We start from the raw sequence: 19,214 nt of genomic DNA, 5'->3' as shown, positions 1-19,214 counted from the left end.
AATAAATTAGCCCTGGTGTAGCATTGTTGATAATATTACTAATAGCCGCGTTATAAGTCAAAGTTGTAAGCCTTTTTGAGTTTTCCCATCCTTTTTTTTCTTTTTAATATTCAACTGCGGCATAATTAGGAGAAAATAAATGGATTATTGTTTGTTTTTGTTGTTATGACACTTTCCTCCGAAGGCTGGTGTAGCTGCCATGCCACACTCCGGCCAGCGCGCGGCGGTAGTGGGATGCGGGAGAAGAAAATGGGCCGTTGGCAAGCAAAGAATTGCGAGCTGATAAAGTAGCTGTACTCTGAAGCAGCACACTCCGGGAGGCTTTGTTACTTTATCTTTATTGTTGTGTAATTTTTTTGTTTTTTGAAAGCATATTCAAAAATGATCCTCACGGTGAAACCGCTTCAAGGAAAAGAGTGCAGCGTACAGGTGAGTGAAGTACCGCTGCGCTAGCTCACCGCCTCTTGCTAACTGCGATCGCAGCTAGCAGTTTAGCCGAGCCAGCATTGGCATGTCACATGCCGAGCTGCCTTTAGAAAAACGGCTACGCATATGTTTTTTGAAGTAATAAAATAGCCTGTCAGAAATACTGGGATTCAGTGCTACACACTGTAGCCTACACTAGCCGGTTGTATGGGCATTTCTCCTCAGAGTCATTGATGTTATAGTGGCTGGCGTGCTAGCCAAATCCTGGATAAGATGTTGCATACAATCTCGCCTGACAACAGCTGACTAGTAGCATTTGAAGCCGGTCTTTGTGATTTCGGGTAAAGAAAAAAAAGGGGAAGTCCTATCTTAGGAAAACACTTTTTCGTGCAGTAAGACCAATATAGCTGTCAGTTAGCTTTAGCCTCAGTCTGTCTCTCACAAAGCTAATTTTTAAAACATTATGAAGCACAAACTGGATTTTTTTTCTAAAATTGTTTAAAAATTCTGTGTTCAGCAGAGAAGTGGTTCCATGCACAACATCTACGCTATTACAGTGATTACAGCCATTTCGTTTAAAATGTTAGCCAGAGTGCACTTTATTTATTTATTTTTTAGAGAAAGGGGCCTCTACAAAGGTCAGTACAAAGCGGGGATGTCACTTATTTATATCCCCTTTCTGTTTTTTGCTGCTGTGTTTTTGGTCACTATCCTGTTGCATAACCCAAAGGCGTTTGAGTGTTAGAGGACAAACTAATGACCGGACATTCTACCAGAAAATCCTGAAGGATAGAGCAGAATTCATGGTTCCATCAATTACACGAAGTCTTCCAGGTCTCGAAACAGCAAAGCAGCCCCACCATCACACTACCTCCACTGTGTTTTACACCAGATGTAACACAGAACTCAAACTCTTCAAAAAGTTCAGTTCTTTTCTCGTCAGTCTAAAGAATATTTCCCAAAAAGTTTTGGGGATCATCAAGATGCTTTTTGGCAAATGTGAGATAGGTGTGTGCGTGTGTGTGTGTGTGTGCGTGCGTGCGTGCGTGTGTGTTGTTTTGTTTTGTTTTGTTCAAAATATGCCAAAAAACAAGAAATCAAGAATGGGACAAATACTCTTTTACAGCACTGTGTGCTGTGTAATTTAAACGCTGTTCAGCTGCACAGAAAGAAAACAGCTAGCGTCATGCTCTTAAATTACACATGTACTACATGATTGGGTTGTTTATCTTCCAGGTGACTGAAGACGAAAAGGTCTCCACAGTGAAGGAGCTTGTATCTGAACGTCTCAACATACCAGCAAACCAACAACGGTTACTCTACAAAGGGAAAGCTCTAGCAGGTAGATGTGGCAACAGTGCCACATTTGATGGCAGCATTTGTTAATACTTTTCTGCATGCATCATATGTAAGTTTTTAATGGCAATACATTATATCACTCTCCCTCAGATGAACACAGACTGAGTGATTACTCTATTGGTCCTGAAGCTAAATTGAATCTGGTAATCCGTCCCGTGGGAGAGAGGACTGCAGCTTCAGGGACAGCAGCACCAGGTGGCGGTGGTAGCTGTAGCAGCACCAGCAGCGGAAGCAGCACACAGGGAGGAGTATGGCAGACCATCTCCACTATACTTGCTAGACACTTTAGTCCGGCAGATGCAGCAAAGGTTCATGAACAGCTTATTAAGGTATATAAATGCAGCATCATCTATTTTTTTTCGTCACACAAGTTGACAGCTGTGCATATTTAATAAATGTAAAATATTAAAGTTGAAAGGGCCAGTTATGGATGATTTATGAACATGTAGTGGTAACAATGAGATACTAATTTAATTTCTGGAAATCTATTATTAATAATTACTACAATATTTGTATAATGCTTTTATCTTTTAATGAGAACGGATTTTACTGTAGAAAGTCGGTGTACTGACAACTCTTGAGTAGAGCTGTGCGATATGACCAAAATCTCATATCCCGATATAAGACATTTATCGTCCGATAACGATATAAATCACAAAAATTTTACATTTTCTGTACATTCTGAGAATCGCGGGCAGCTCGACTTGCGTAAAGTGTTTCCAGCTGGGCGTCGTGTACCTGGAGTCGAGTGTTTTAACCGATGCATGAAACTACACATTTTTAGACATAAGTTGTAACGGCCGCTGTTTTCTTTGTGAGTATTTATTACACGGCGTGCTGCAGGGAAAAGCCTGTTCTAACGTTTGAGTCTAAGGTTTTTTTTTTTTTTTAGCACCTGTCAGCACTTTTTTGCTTCTCATCCTTAAGTACTCTGCATACTCTTTTACGTGATTAAGTTTATTTTGAAAAGTCTCAACAGGATCTTGAGCTTTATTGTGAAAGGTTTATGTGGAAGATAAACAAGCGGACACGCAATGGTTTTACTGTCGTTGTTGCTAACGACAACGCATAAAAACAGGCACTTGTCTGTCCATAGTGTGGTTATATTAAATATAAGAGAAAGAGAGAACTTTAAGAAATTAATATAGTGACCATCAAAACGATGAAAAAATATTGCCGTAAACAGTTTATTTTGCGACACCACGAAACAAATGATAGCGTAAAATGAAACGATAGATGTTTTTATATTGTCATCCGATATATATCCTTATATCGAACAGCCCTACTCTTGAGTTTGTTAGTTGATCAGCTCCTATCCATCCAACTGTGCTCACTAATTAGAAGCTACATTCAGCTGCTCCCTCATTCACGAGGCGTTGCCACAGCAGGTAGCTCTGCATGCCTTCCCAACGAAACCCCAAAGGGATTCATGTCTCCTCCTTTCGCTTGTTAGGCAAATATGTAAACCACTAAACTATGGAGCCACTAATTATGCTGGGCTAAATAATTAATTGAACAACTCAGACCAGTAGCAGCCAGACATGCGTGTGTGTTTGAAAGGGGGGGGGGATGAAGCAAAATCTAGTTTGGCCTTTTGCTGCCAAATTCTGTTGTTATCCTGAAATTGTTTAATTATTTGCGTGCAAATAATTTTAACATCATTACAAAACAAACAGTCAAAATTGCAAATTAGCTTACCTCCACTTGCGTCTACACTTTTTGGACTTAACAAACTCCTTTTAAGAGCAACAAAAATGTTTCTGAAGGTCATGCTTCCAGTCCTTCATGCATTATTTCTAAGCCAGAACATGTTGTAAATAAATGCACTGAAATGTTTTTAACCTGCTACTTTTCAATATGTTTTTATTTCTTTTTTACTTTCTTTCTTTTCTCAAGGACTATGAACGTTCCCTTCGACAGCTTAGCCTCGATGACATTGAGCGCTTAGCGGGGAGGTTGCTTCATCCGGAGGGCGAGGGCATGGACACCTCATACATGGACTAAGAATGCATAGCTTGAAGCTGTTTTTTTCCAATTGTTGTTTGAGAGACGCTCAGTGCTTTGACATGCATACGGTGTTCAGAGTGTTAGACTGTGAAAAATACAATGTCATTTTTCTTACAGAGAGCCCCAGGGTGAGCATGGATAACACTGATTGTTTATCTCAGCAATAGGGCTTTCTTATCTTGGATGAGAAAACTTGGCCTCTTGAAATTGGCCCTTGTCATTGGTGGCACAGTAACCTCGACCTGATCACATAATATCTGAATACAAAGGAGTCCATTTATGAAGCTGTCTTCACATGATCTCTGGCTGCTACAAATTCCAGGGGACACTAACTTCTAATGGAGGGTATTTATTAGTAATATTTGGGTTGCGTGATGACTGGGTGTTTCCTGTTATAACCATCTGTGCAAAGTTCATACATGTTTTATTCTGTAACTTACTGATGGCCATTGTATGTAAATAACATGTTTATATATACAGATATTAAAACACAGGGGGAAAAAAGCCTATCTTTCCGCTTTTCTTGTGTGCTTTTTAAGTGTCAGAATATATAAATGTATAAGCAGTGTGGTTTGATTTGAGGTTTCACAAGGCGGGACTTTACATATCAGCCAATCAGATGCTAGGAAACCTCGTGACTCAAATTTTTGACCAATTGGATTGACTGAGTAATACGGTTCCGCCTATGTGATCAACTGACGGTCTGTATCTTTATGCTGCTAATTTTGGATGACATTTCGGGTAGAATGAAGGGTTAACGCGTTGTTTTAATACAAACTATGAAGAACAGGAAACTTGGATAGGAAGGAATATATCTTGAACATTGGTGAGGTCAGCATCGGGTACCGTTTCTTTAGCAGCTAAGCGAGTGTAAGCAGTTAGCTAGCTTATCCATTTCACTTCCTCCCTTTACCCAATAGATTTAGCAAGCTATAGTTGGCACATAACATCGAGTGTCTCGGTTTGTGCTGTCACCACCATTTGTTGCACTGTTAGTCAGACCTGGTTTCATCCCAGTAGTTGACAACTCGTAACCAGTGTTTATCTTAAAATGCCACTTCAAACTGGTGCTTAACCTGGGAGGATTGAGCGTGGTGTTACACCCCTCTCATCAGGACCACTTCTCCCTCTGACGAAGCTATACTGCTTTTGTTTTTTTTTTTTTAACAATTTTGAAGTTTGTTTTATCTTTGCTCTGTGTGTGTGTGTGTGTGTGTGTGTGTGTGTGTGTGTGTGTGTGTGTGTGTGTGTTTGTGTTTTTAATTTATTCATTTAAAAAAAAAAAAAAAACCCAATGTAGCAACCGTCTGTTGGAAGGATGGAAACTCTCATTCCCACCATCAACCGGTTGCAGGAGGTCTTTCTAACACTGGGGGCGGAGATCATACAGTTACCTCAGATAGTCGTGGTTGGATCTCAGGTAGGCTAGGACGCATCTAAAGTACTGTGCAAAAGTCTGAGCTACCCATGATTTCGTTATATTTTGTTTCCAAGCAGCCAGGCTGTCTTCTAATTAAAGTAGTCTTGAACAATAGTTCTTCAGGTTTTCTGAAGGTCTATCAAAGTTCTTCTTTGGAGACTGCCTACTTTTTTCACTCCTTTTCAGTCAAGTCCTTGTACCTGAGCATTTTTACAGAAATGTTTTGTTCATTAAGTTAATTTGTTTATTCCCTAACTCAAAGCCTGAGCAATATAGCAGACAACTAACTTACAGAACATGCTTTGAGTTGTATCTTTGGGCATCTTGTTAGTGAAAATATTTTATTCCCATTTCTTTATCTGTGAAAAAGATCCCAAAAGAGCTGAAAACTTTGTATACATAAAAAAAATATCTACAGCAGATGAACTGCATCTGAAAGTCATGTCCTTAAGAAATAGGGGGAAAAATCCATCAAAGACCTGACACAGAACCTGAGAGATGCATCTGGTCCTTCAGTTGACTATTCACTAAAGTCTCATCAGGGTTGTCAGTGGAAGAGTGGCTGTCAGGTAACCATTCCTAAGGAAAGGAAACCAGGAGAAAACACTGAGGTATCCCAGATTACAAACTGGACTGAAAATCAATGGCAGCAGGTTTTATCGTGTGATGAATCCGTATTTGAAATGTTTGGTTCAAATCATCTACAGAGATGTCAGGAGGGAGGCACTACAGTGAGTGTCTACTGTAAAACCGTGGAAGTTCTATCATGGTTTAGAACTGCATTTTCAGCCATTGGTCTTATCAAAATTGATTAAATTATGAACACAGAAAAATGCAGTCAGATTTTGATCCTCTATGTAGTGCCATCTGAAAAGCATCTGATTTGCGGTGGCTTCATTTTTCAGGATGATAATGATCCCAGATACACTGCCAATGCAATAAAAGTTTACCTGGATATAGGGCTGCTCAATTAATCGAATTTTAATCACGATTACGATCTGGGCTTTCAACGATCATTAAAAATGACTGAGCCGATTATTAGCCCCTCCCTCATTTATCCGCGACACCTTAAAGGCCGGTCCGTGAAAATATTGTCGGGCATAAACCGGTCCGTGGCTCAAAAAAGGTTGGAGACCGCTGATTAAGAGGACCCGAGGGAAGCTCGGAAAGCTAAGCAGAAGTTATTTGGAGAGTGACTGCCGTTGGTTGAAAAGAGTTAAAAAAAAAAAAAAAACTTCAGTGGTGTTGCACACTTTTTTATATTATTTTTTTAAAGTCATTGTTAACCCTTTAAAGCCGGTCAGAGCTGCATGCTCCGTTTTGCGTAACTATTGTTAAATCCCTGTAGAACCTGAACCGTGTAAGCTAGCGCAATAATTTGTTTTGCATATGAAACCGGAGGAGTTGTACTTACATCTGATGCCATCAGCTTGTCCTCGGTCACGGTTTCGTTCCACATATAGCTTTGCAAAAATTGCATAAAAAGCGCTTGCAGGAACAAAAACATAATATTCCAGAAACACGCTTTGCCGTTCCTATCAGCTGTTCGTAACACTTCCCACAGTGAAATGATGCACATGCTGTTTTCTTTGCAAATTTGCATCATAGGATTGTTTTTTGTTTTTCCTGCAGTATATAAAAATTGCTGTATCTCCAAAATAAAACTATGAAGACACTCAAAATAAATTTCGTGTGGTGGGAAACTATTTTTTGCAACTTTATTGTATTTAAAGTTTTGAGGGATAAACCTCTTAAATTTCTCCAAGTAGAAATATATGTAAACAAAACAAAAGCGATTTTCAATTTTTTTTGTAGTTTATTGCACTTTTTTGCAATTTATGTAATTACTATGGACTTAATGCATACATATTATTAAAATATGGGCTATAACAGTTGTATTGATGTATAGCAACTTGAAATGCTCCCACAAATGGCACTACAGCATGTAAAAAAATAATATAAGCTCTGGTGGACTTGGTTCTATAGTAGGTCTTAAAGGGTTAAATAAATATCGTCAAATAATCGTGATCTCAATTTCAGTGAAAATAATCGTGATTATCATTTTTGCCATAATCGAGCAGCCCTACCTGGATATACAACACACACACAATGGAACACTATCAGGTATGGAGAGGCCAACCCTCAACATAATTGAAGCAGTGTGGTATCATCTTGACAAAACAAAAGGCAGACAACATCCGAAGAAGAGGTTTGAATGTCCTTCATGAAGCCTGGAGAACTAATTCTGAAGGCTGCTTAAAGAATTGACAAAAAAGTTTGCCCAAGAGAGCTTGAAGTAAAAAGCTCAATGGTGATGCAGTTTTCTCAAATTTTTATCTATAACATTCCATCATCTGTCATGTATGCTGTAGCTGAAGCTGTAAACTGGGTTCATGTTATTTTTTTTATTATATTCACAATGGCGTATCCACACTGCATGAAAACTTTGCAGATGACTGTATCAGGGTTAAACTGGTCTTATCATGTGTCATAACAGAGCAGTGGAAAGAGCTCTGTGTTGGAGAGCCTGGTTGGACGGGATTTCTTGCCTCGAGGATCAGGAATAGTCACAAGACGACCCCTGGTGTTGCAGCTTGTTAATGTCCCCCCATTGCAGGAGAGGCTGAAGATCGAGAACGGTAAACAAACACAAATCTGTCACTGTTATATTCCTTTAAAAAAAACAAAGTCAAGTTTAGGAAGTTAGGGTATGCAGAAGAATGAGGAGAATAGAGTAACAGAAGGTTGTTATTAAAGTGTATACTGCATGCAGTAGTTAACGTGCACCTTTTCTCACTGTTTTTAACTGCTATTCCTTTTATGGTCTTGCTTTGCTAACACTCTCTTTCTTCCTCTTCTCCTTCACTGGCTTTTCAGGAAATGGGATTAAGCAAAATGCCCAAAACAGCTACCCAGGTCTCGCTACACTTGATCTGCATGCACTTGTCTTTGTTTAACTTCTTCATTTCTTTTCTGACATTTTCTTCAGCCTGATCTTTCTGCGTCTAGTATGAACACAAGTGGCTTTGTCTTATATTCAAATTAGCATAATGTCTCTTCAAAGTCTTAGTTTTATCTGTGTTAAAATTCACACTTACTCCTATTTGTTCAGGTCTCAAAGCTGAAGAATGGGGTACATTTCTGCACTGCAAGAATCAGGTTTGTTTATCTTAGGCATTCAAATAATATGTACACTGCTTTGGTTCTGTATTGTGTGCTAGGATTATGTGATGTGTAATTTTCTCACTCTTTTAATAGATCTTCACAGATTTTCAGGAAATTCGTCGGGAAATTGAAGCAGAGACTGAACGAGGTTCAGGCGACAATAAAGTGAGAAGAACACTTTGATGTGCGCTCAGTAATGCTGCAGGTTCAGCTGTTTCCACTGGATTCATTATTTTCTTTCTCTGTTTTTCATATCCAGGGGATCAGTCCTGAGCCCATATATCTGAAGATTTTCTCTCCAAAAGTTCTTAATCTCACTCTGGTTGATTTACCTGGAATTACTAAGGTAGATTCAGCCTCTTGACGGGGATGCTGACTGGATATGATTTATGCAAACACAGTGACGTTAGATAATCATTAATAATGATCGAATGTGTGCTGTGGTTGTGTTAGGTTCCTGTTGGGGACCAGCCAAAGGACATCGAGGCTCAAGTGCAAGAGATGATCTTGTCCTTTATCTCCAATCCAAACTGCCTTATCCTCGCAGTGTCCCCTGCCAACTCTGACTTGGCCACATCTGATGCACTAAAATTGGCTCGTGAGGTTGATACAGATGGTAAGACATTATTTATACAGGGGGTTTTTTTTTCCTCAGAATTTATCTTAATTTTCTCTCTCTCTCTCTGTGTTTACTGCATGACGTGCTTCATTTTTAAATTGTTACATAACATGCTTTCATTTTTAAATTATCAAATGCGTCGAAAGAAGTAATTTCATGCTACTGATATAGCCTGTCTTTACAGTTTAAAAACCTTGCTGACAGGAAAATGAATGTTCATGTGCTCCCTTTGGCTGTGGTGATAAAGAGAATGATTAAATGGGGGAACCGTTCACCCTGAATGATCTGTGAATGTTGTGTTGGTGTCTGTCAGGCCGTCGAACACTGCTGGTGGTCAGTAAGCTGGACCTGATGGATGCAGGAACCGATGCGCTGGAGGTCCTTCTGGGTCGAGTCATTCCAGTCAGGCTTGGGATTATCGGGGTGGTTAACAGGTTTGGAAGAAACAAACTTGCTTGTTGATCTATAATTAAAAGTATTAATATTCTGATTATCTTACTGAACTCGCTGTTTTCTTCTTGTTGTAGGAGCCAGCATGACATAAATACTCAGAAAAGCCTGGAGGACTCAATGAAGGATGAGCAGGCTTTCTTGCAGCGCCACTATCCCTCGCTAGTGTCTCGTGCTGGCTCTCGCTATCTGGCCAAAACTCTCAGCAGGCTGCTCATGCACCACATCCGGGACTGCTTGCCAGACCTCAAAACCCGAGTGACTGTGCTGAGTGCCCAGTACCAGGCAAGACTCAACAGCTACGGACAGCCCGTAGAGGATCACAGTGCCACCCTGCTACAGATAGTCACCAAGTTTGCCAGCGATTATTGCAACACCATAGAGGGAACAGCCAGGCACATACAAACCTCAGAGCTGTGAGTCTGACCACACTCTAGTGGCACCTGGTGGAGCTTTTGTTTTCTGATTTAGTGAAATGCCTTAACTCTTCTGCTCAACACAGCAGTTGTTGCACAAATCTGCATTTTAACTTACTTTGATGAGCGTCCCAAAAGGTTGATTCTGTTCATCTGGACGTTTTCAGTGAGAGAAACGTTTCGTCGCTCACTGAAGTGACTTCTTCAGTCTCAGCTGATTGCTGCAGGTTTCCCCAACCTTTTAAACAGGACATTTGCATAATGACTGAAGCTAGCCCACTAACGAACAATGGTCTATGAGGTCAGTTTCTTGATCATTAATATGAAATTGTTATGAACATTGATCAACAGCCACTGATCAAAGACCATTGGTCAATGACAGCTGATCAATGGCCTTGAGTACTATTCACAGAGAGGTGGGGAATGGCTTCAATCACAGCACTGTAAGCTGGTGAAACGTGAAAAATATACCATTACGCCCCCTCCTCAGCCTTCTTGATATGATGTTCTTCTGCTTCCCTGGCCACTGTATCTGTGGCGATGCTGTTCGCTCTTTGTCGTAGCGTCCTTATGACACACAGTTTGTGCTCCAGTGGGTGATGAGGGTCAAACCTTAAATACTTTACGTTACCCATCAACTTTTAAATGTTCCCCCTTAATAATGGAAATCTCAAAGTCTAAGAAGGCGGTCTTTCTTCATAACCTCCATGGTGATCTTGATGTGTTTCTCCACCGAGTTATTGTGATCAGTGAATTGTGGTACGTCCTGAGATTTGATTTTCAACCAGGTGTCATCCACATACCTGTACCAACGACTTGGGGGTGTTCCAGGGTAGGATAACAGAGCCCCGTTTTCCACTTCTTCCATGTACAAGTTGCCCACAGTGGGTGAAACTGGGGAACCTACGGCACACCCATGTTTCTGCTTGTAGTACTGACACTTGTATTTGAAATAGGTGGAATGAAGACACAGTTCCACAAACAAACACACTTGGTCGGTGCTGAGAGTGGTCCTGCTGCTGAGGTTGGGGTCATCCTGTAATCTCTTATGAACTACCTTCACTGCTTCAGTGACTGGAACACAAGTGAAGAGAAACGTAACATCATATGAGACCATTGTTTCATCTGCCTCCATTATGACATCTCTAAGCTTCTCAACAAAATTCAAAGTGTTCTGGATATAGCGTTTAGAGCTGCCTATCAACGGGTTGAGGATCAAAGCCAGAAACTTTGAGATGTTATACGTGACTGAGCAGACAATTGGTCTTAAAGGTACACCCTGTTTTTGTATCTTAGGTAAACCATACAGACTTGGTGTAGTTTCCCCTGGGTGTAGCCTGTGGTATGAGGTCTGGTCAGCAGCATTGTCTTAATCTAAGTGCTTCAGACAATCTATCACCCTCTTCCTGTAACCACTACCTGGGTCTTGTTGTAGGGGTTCATAAGTATTTTTGTCAGTGAGCAGTGACAAAATTTTTCACGACAGTCCTTCTGGTTAAGTGAAACCGTGCACCTACCCTTGTCGACAGAAGGGTCGACAAGGGTAGGTGCACTACCCAGATGAACAGAATCCACTTTTTGGGATTTGCAAACCTGGATGATTGAGACTGCATCGAGACATTTGACGAGCGTCATGAGAGTAATGTCCTCGTGCTAATGTAGGTGTAAACTAAAGTGGTATCAGCATCTTCCGTTGGCACATTCCACTCTGCAGCTTTTACCATTTGATGATTAATTCATTAAAATACATGGGGAGCAAATATTGACCCTTTTTGGTTGACTGCATTTAAGCTTGGCACAGCTAGCATTGCTGACACGCAGGACTGAGACACAGCACTGATATCACAACTTTCACCTTTCTCTTCTTTCTGCAGCTGTGGAGGTGCTCGGATCTGTTACATATTCCACGAGACCTTTGGCCGGACCTTGCAGTCTATCGACCCCCTGGCGGGCCTGACTGATCTCGATATCCTCACTGCTATCCGTAATGCTACTGTAAGCTTCTTCTCGCTTCTGTTTGTGTAGCTCTACTAAATCCTAATTCTAGTCAAGTCTGGAGCTGGTGTGTATTTGTGTTTGTATGTATGTATGATATTTGCCCTGCAGGGCCCACGGCCAGCACTTTTTGTGCCCGAGGTGTCCTTTGAGCTGCTGGTGAAGCGGCAAATTAAGCGTCTAGAGGAGCCCAGTCTGCGCTGCGTGGAGCTGGTTCATGAAGAGCTGCAGCGGATCATCCAGCACTGTTCCTCCTTCAGTACACAGGTGGGACCACAGATCATATTGCACTTTACACATGGTTGAATAAAGAAAATAGTGCCGCAGTAATTATTACAGAACCGTGTTAAAAAACAGCGTGTCTTTGCATTTTTAAGGAGCTTCTTCGATTTCCCAAGCTGCACGATTCCATTGTGGAAGTAGTGACTGGATTATTGCGGAAACGCTTGCCGATTACTAATGAAATGGTAATCCACAGCTTAAGCAAGATCATCATTTTTATATTAATTATATTAGTCATCCCACTGGATGCTTTTTTTTTTGCTTTTTTTTTTACTTTCAGGTCCATCATTTAGTAGCAATAGAGCTTGCCTACATCAACACAAAGCATCCAGACTTCACGGATGCGGCGCAGGTCTCCGCATCTGTCAACAGTCAGCAGGTAGTAGTTTGTTTCTCACTGCAGGGACTTTTTTTCTGCTTGGCTAAACAGCAGACACTGTGCTCTTTAAAAGCTGAAGTGTAATTCATAATTAAATATTAAAACCACTTTCAGAGTTTTTAGTGGAATCCCAGCCTAAAAAAACCCGTCTTTTACCCTCTGAGTTGCTTGTTTTCAGGCAGAGGCTCTTGACGGAGGGAAGCGCTGGAAGAACGAGAAGGTCATGGAAGAAAAGGCTGCAGCTGCAGGCTTTGGGAGCCCCAGCAAAGGCCAGGCCATTAACCTCCTTGACACAGTGAGTAGCGGGATTAGCAGTATGACAAAGCACTGAAGTCATTGCAGATGGTCAGTATTAATATTTTGCTTGGCCCTTCTCTCTGTCAGGCTGTGCCAGTGTCCCGAAAGCTGAGCTCGAGGGAGCACAGGGACTGTGAGGTCATCCAGCGTCTCATCAAGAGCTACTTCCTCATTGTCCGCAAGAGCATCCAAGACAGGTTTGACTGGCACAAATCCAGAGCACCTCAGGGGACCCTACTTCCCCTTTACATCACGTTCAAAGCTCAGTTGTTGCTATTGATTAGTTCAAATTTGGCACAAACATTCAGTTAGAATAAAGTTGGTCAAAAGTGACATGACCTTACTGAACTCGCAATAATTCATGTGGTAATTATGTTGTCTCTTATAGGACAAAATGATTAATTGAGATCAAAGTTCAGCTTTGCTGTGACAGCATTCTGTAAAACCACTTCTCTGGTTATTATTCAGGAGCTTAAAGGCTTTTATACACTGGACATGTATTTGTTCAAATGTTTTGAGCGTTAAAAATATTTTTTGGGCCGGCAGCATAACTTCGCTTACCAATCAGACCACTGCATTTTCCAGCAAGTGCGCTGTAGGTCCGTGAGTCGTTTGGTACCGGGCCGCGAGAGTTGAGGCTCGGGTGTAAAATTTATGGTTTTTATCGTTAACTCGGTTTCCCTGGGTCTTATGTTACTCTCAGTGTTGTTGGCGCATTTCAGAAGGACGCTGCTAATAAATTTACACAACTACACAGTGGATTCGTGTTTATTATTATATTTGCAAAATACCACAGTTTTTGTCTTGGTCATTTTATTTTGTTGTATTTATCTGCAACACCTTAAAGGCTGGTCCGTGAAGATATTGTCTGAAATTAAATTGGTCTGTGGCGCAAAAATTGGGGACCGCTGTGTTAGACGACAAGTTTGGATCCAAAAACTTTGGGAAATTCTTTGTGTTTTCCGAAAGCGCTCCGTGTGGCCTTAACTCTTAGATAAAAGAGTAGATCATATATCTTGGCCATTTCTGAATTGATGATACTGATCAGTGGTTAACCAAATATCATTAGAGACTTTTACATCAGTAACACAAAAATCTGAAGGCTGTCTGTCTATCTGACCCATTAAAACACTGAGCCTGAACTTTAAATAGTTAACATGCAGCCATGTCACTGTCCATTTCATACCATCAAACATGACATTGCTAAATCCTCCCTCAAGGTCTGAGAGTACTACTGTGACCACTGTGGTTCCCGCGGAGCTGTATTTTGGTGCAGAAGGAGCTCATGCTGATGGATTTTTGCCTGATGATGCTTAATGCGAGTGCTTGTACGATCTGTGTTCAGAGAGCAGTTTCTGATTTATTCCTTAGGGGAAATGTTCCCTGACTGAAAGTCTGGGTGAAGTGTTCGCTCGTATATAAAATGTTGTCTGCTCCGGTTATATTAAAGTAATGATGCAGTTTAAGTCCATTTACTTGCATTTGCCTGCATGGACTGGTTTTATCTATGGACAGGGGTGGGCTTGGCTCCAACAGGCAGCTTAGCCACTCAGTCAAAAGTTCAGAAAAGTGTGTTCAGGCTTCCTGAACGACAGGCGTACAAGTCTAAATGTCAGCTCAGGTGTAACATTTGTAGCTGTGTTTGTTCAGGTGAGACCTATCGTGATGCTCTTCTTCTCCCAACACTTTTAATGTTAGATCAGTGCTGATATGTATTGGTCAGATGAAAATGTTGTTTTTTAATGAAATCCATCAGATTTTTCCCTCATTTGCATCTTTTCTGCCTGGCCGCAGGGCACCGAGAGCAAGCGTGCCACTGCGTGCGTGTATTAACTTCACAATTAGATGTGCCTGATGGTGCTGTCAGTGTGGCTCAGGGTTAGCAGCTGTTAACCTTTTATCTTATCAGTTGTTACTTAGATAAAAGAGCTGCATTGAAAGAGCAGTCTAACTACATGAACAAAGGCTTCTTATATAATGAGAGCTTTTATTTTTCCTCTAAAAAAGATGCAGGGGTTATATTTACATGTAAACTAGAGGGTGACACATTTAGTGAGGATATTAGATTTAGTCTCTGTGGATATTAACTCATGCACTGTTTTCCCTACTTTTACTTCAATTACTGTAAGGGGATTAAATATATCAGCATTAGCAATAAGAGTTTTTGTTCTGGGTGTTTTTTTTTGTTTATTTTGTATGTGTCTGTCTTAACTGTGGTGCTCTGTTAGAGAATAAGTGTGCAGATGTTGATTCCTGCAGTGATGTCTGTTCTCATACAGCTGCTACATACATACAAATCAGTGTTTCTTAATATTAGTTTAGTGAAGTTGTTTCTTTTTTTAAATATGAGATTAAGCACAAAATAAATCAGCAGTAATGATCTGAACAGGGACTCAGCTCTAACTCTGGAGTCCCTCGCCCTAGTTTCTAGTCAGACTACAGCTTTCTTGGTTGGTGGAAGCATGCAAATTCAGAATAGTAGCCCTAGTGTAAATATCATCGATCTGTGTGTCTACAGTGTGCCCAAGACAGTGATGCATTTCCTGGTGAACTACGTGAAAGAACATCTGCAGAGTGAGCTGGTGGGTCAGCTTTACAAACAGCCACTGCTCCAGGAGCTGCTCATTGAGTCACAGGACACAGCACAGCAGCGGACTGAGGTTGCTCAAATGCTTGAGGTAAAATTGGATGATGCAATTTGTTCTCTGAATGGGTTCTGAACATCGTGGAACAGCTAGTTGTTTTTCTTTTTCTTTTTTTTCTTTTCTCTGCGGTCTTAATGCCAGCAATTTAACCAGCCTTTCTTTCTTTCTTTCTGTCTTTCTTTCTTTTTTTCTTTCTTTCTTTCTCAGGCGCTTAAAAAAGCCAATAACATCATCTCTGAGATCCGGGAGACTCATCTTTGGTAGCCAGAGGAATGCAACAACTTCTTTTGTGTCAAAGGAGAGCTCTGAGAGTTTGAGAGTGTATGTGAGTTTTCGGCAGTCTGTGTTAATGTGTGGCAGTACCACTGTTTTCTCACGGACCAGTGACCATAGCACATTCAGATCTACTTTTTTTCCTCTCTGGCGGTTGCACTGAACAGCATACCGGAGCTGTTGCTTTTCACTGTGAATGCTGAGAGAGAGAGAGATCAATCACACTCAGGCTGAAAGCGTTATTTAACAGGTAGAATGTGACAAGCATAGCCGCGAACAAAAATTTCCTGCAATACTTTGTGTGAAAACCTTTGATGGGTCATAAGTTTGTTTTCTTTTTTTGTAATGTATGTTGTGTATGGAGTATTTATTTTCTCTGTGTTTATTTTTTTTTATAAATTTGAAATGTGTTCACACTGCACAGCTCCATGCTTTCCAGGCACGGGCTTCCTCTGAGCCCACTTTAGCAGGTGCTAAAACTATGTTAGATTAGATTTCCTGACTTTAATCTCCTTTGTTGGAGTGCTCAGCAGATATAGAAATAAAGTGAAAATCAAATCAATGCAGACTGCAATGCAACACTAAAGACAGGCTGCAGTCATTTAAAGAAATCACAGGATGACTGCGGATTGTTTTTCCAGCTCCGATGCTAATCAATATCAGGTTTATTTTCCAGTCTCGTTTGCATATGAGCCTATTTTTACTGCCTGCTGTAAACATTCCAGTTTTAGGTGAGCAAACCAAACATGCCCAACATATCCTTCCCTCTGTTTGTGTACGATTTTAGAAGACTGCCACATTGAGCTAGACAGCTTAAGTATAAAGTGTGTATGCACCATAGTGTTAGTCAATTCTTACACTTGAAGTGTGTTTTTATTTTTATTTTATTAACCATTAAAAGAGTATGCTTATTATATTTCAGATCCACATGATAGCACTGAAATTTCCTGTAGCTTCGTTTCCTTCCCCACAAAACCAATTATCCACTTGTTTCCACTGTTAATGCTACAGAGATATAAGCTTGTTCGTATTACTGACCCTTTCCTGCCGCTCAGATAAACTGCCTCCAGGAAAGCGAGACAATTAGAAATGTAGATGAATCCTGCCTGCAGTTGTTTTTTTGTTACATTCCCAACCAGAAACCTCAGTCTTAATTTAACCTGACTCATTTGCCCCTGTGCCAGTCACTGTTTCATTATGTAATATTCATTAATATGTAAAATAATGCATCTCTTCCCGGCTTTCCTCCCCCATTCTCAGGCTCAGATAATAGCCAAAACTAATGTTATCCTAAGAATTAGACTTTTTCAGGAAGACCTGCTTTAAACAGAAAGTTCGCCCCTGATCAAGTATACATGTTCTCCTCCTCGGCCTGCAGTGCTGTTTATCTACTGGATTGTTTTGGTATGAAAGAAGACGGCTCCTACATGACACAGGGCAACCAGAGGTAACTCGAGTCAGAGTTTTCAGGGTCCCCGAAGGTGCCTCTCTTCTTTACCTGGCTAAATTGCTACGGTAACTGATGCTGAACACATGACCCGGTCAGGAGCATGATCTGATCAGTTTCCTTTTAGGATCAGGTGGAAGCACAGTGTTTACACTATTTTATTTTCAGTTTGCTTTCAGTGAAAAAAGTTGTTCCTTGCTGAAGGAATATGTTTTGTATATGCAACTTTTTGAAGCCATACTTTACTAACGCACTGAAGCCCAGCTATAAAGCTGCAGCAGCACAAAGTGTATGTGGCATTGTGACAGGAATTTGCATACATTCGGTTGGTGATGCAGAACGTCTGTGGTCCTAATCTGCTGCTAAGTCTCTTTACACTGCTGGAAATACAGCTAATAGAGTACAAATTAGAAAATGAATTGGTTACATTTGTAGACTATATAATTAATAAGTTCACTTTAAGCTGGCGACAAGTGATATCCACAGCTCTTTTATGTACACACCTGTGATGTTTAAGCATATCAGGTTTAAAGTTTATGAGCTCTAACATACAGCTGTCACATTAGAAATAAACAGCAGCACCGAGACCCACCAAATGATAAAATAAGTATATTGGAAGGTACTTCAGGCTGCTCCCTTATTTCCCGAGAGGTCGTCAGAGTGGAAGAAACTGTGTGTTTGATTTGGCACCGGATGCCTTTCCTGACATGACCCTCACATTTTATCCAGGCTTGTGACCCTCGCAGGCTGGGTTCCCAGAATTGAACCGAGGATCTATAGGCGAGTGTGTTTACCACTCAGTGTGATTTTGATGATAATGAGTTCATATGATATATATATATCGTCATTACTTTCTCCTCTTATTTGCAACATCGTTACCATTATATTTTACTGCTGTATCTATCTGTCTGTGTTAGGCATGTGACAGACTAGCTAGGGTGTACTCTCCCTCTCATTATATCACAGCTGAGATTGGCTCCAGTGCCCCTGCAAACCTGAACTGGATAAGTAGAAGAAGATGGATGGATGGATATATGTACTAGCACCACGTCAGATAATGTCACTGTCTGGAATATGAGGTGCTGAGTTTATGTATTTTAAGGAAAAAGAGTCAAATGATGCAGTCACTAACTGACGCTGTGATACCCGTTATCACCAGCTGTTTTTAGGGTTTCTTTTTGTTTGCTTTTTAACCAGTTAATGCAAAGAAAGCTTGGCTGAGTTGAACTTGCTTGATTTTTAGGTACCTTCAGCACCGCAAAGTGAGAGCCATCTAGCCCACTTCTGTTCAAGAGATGGCATCAAATTTCTCCAAAACTGTGCAATTCACTCCAAAATAATCCAAACAGATACACTGTACTTGAGGCCAGAGGGAAACGTATACACTTTGGGTGGGAAATTTCTCATTAAGGGTACTATTAAACAGTAATTCTGTCTTCACTGTGTTTTTCTGAAAGCCCTGTATACGGTTGCATGTATGGTTCAGTATGCATGTGTCAAGATATGAATGAATGTATATTTTGTATTATTTAAATGTATATTAAGATCATGTGTCAACTGCCTCATGAGTTCTTGCCTGCCAATATTTGTGATAAATGTTGACTAAATGTCATTTGGAGGGTCTCATTAAACCCTATCAAAGGATCCCATGCAGTGAAGTGTGTGTGTCTGGTGTCATAGACAACATGCAGCTCCAACAGTTTTCGTAAAATGTGTTTGTTTGTTTGTTTTTTGGTTGTTTGTCCCCCACAGAGCTCTAGCAGTAGATGTGATTGGACTCACTCTTCTTCACTATATTGATCTCGAGCGACTGAAAAAGTCTTTCTTACAGATGTCTCTGTTACAGTTACACCAGCATGATGAAAACAGTGCGCAGCTATGAAGTGTCCTCCAGGATTTCAGCACTCGCGCACTCTTTCCCATTTTTCAAACCTCTCTTCTCTGTTTGACTCCACGATGCCACAGAAAGAGTGAAATTTCACTACAGTTATCTGCTCTCATTTAGATGATGGATTGTCACCTTTTGATGTCAAG

At 40.7% G+C, this 19,214-nt stretch overlaps 2 protein-coding genes across 5 annotated transcripts; both read left to right on the top strand.

Annotated features, from left to right (window-relative positions):
* The first annotated feature begins 231 nt into the window (after positions 1-231).
* On the top strand, positions 232-4,304 carry LOC146656936 (ubiquitin-like protein 4A). The gene is made up of 4 exons (XM_085424724.1): positions 232-429; positions 1,663-1,768; positions 1,876-2,114; positions 3,682-4,304. Exons 1-4 carry the CDS (start codon positions 382-384, stop codon positions 3,787-3,789), a joined length of 501 nt encoding a protein of 166 aa, XP_085280850.1. The 5' UTR covers positions 232-381; the 3' UTR covers positions 3,790-4,304.
* Positions 4,305-4,480: 176 nt separating this feature from the next.
* LOC146656935 (dynamin-1-like protein) lies at positions 4,481-18,815 on the top strand. 4 transcript variants are annotated; one of them, XM_085424720.1, is made up of 18 exons: positions 4,481-4,493; positions 5,093-5,212; positions 7,710-7,851; positions 8,090-8,128; positions 8,325-8,371; positions 8,471-8,542; positions 8,637-8,723; positions 8,831-8,993; positions 9,310-9,430; positions 9,524-9,862; positions 11,737-11,857; positions 11,969-12,124; positions 12,235-12,324; positions 12,420-12,518; positions 12,697-12,813; positions 12,903-13,012; positions 15,334-15,493; positions 15,668-18,815. In XM_085424720.1, the coding sequence occupies exons 2-18, from the start codon at positions 5,111-5,113 to the stop codon at positions 15,722-15,724; spliced, it is 2,022 nt and encodes a 673-aa protein (XP_085280846.1). In that variant the 5' UTR covers positions 4,481-4,493; positions 5,093-5,110; the 3' UTR covers positions 15,725-18,815. The 4 variants fall into 4 exon arrangements, with proteins under 4 accessions (XP_085280846.1, XP_085280849.1, XP_085280848.1 ...); XM_085424722.1 differs by lacking the exon at positions 4,481-4,493 and adding an exon at positions 4,494-4,618; XM_085424721.1 differs by lacking the exon at positions 4,481-4,493 and adding an exon at positions 4,509-4,623.
* The last annotated feature ends 399 nt before the right edge of the window (positions 18,816-19,214 follow it).

The sequence above is a fragment of the Rhamphochromis longiceps genome, linkage group LG12 (genome assembly GCF_057381845.1).
Source record: "Rhamphochromis longiceps isolate RC_006_pf linkage group LG12, R_longiceps_female_GT1.1, whole genome shotgun sequence".
Taxonomy (NCBI): Eukaryota; Metazoa; Chordata; class Actinopteri; order Cichliformes; family Cichlidae; genus Rhamphochromis; species Rhamphochromis longiceps.
This window is presented reverse-complemented; position numbering and strand designations above follow the sequence as displayed.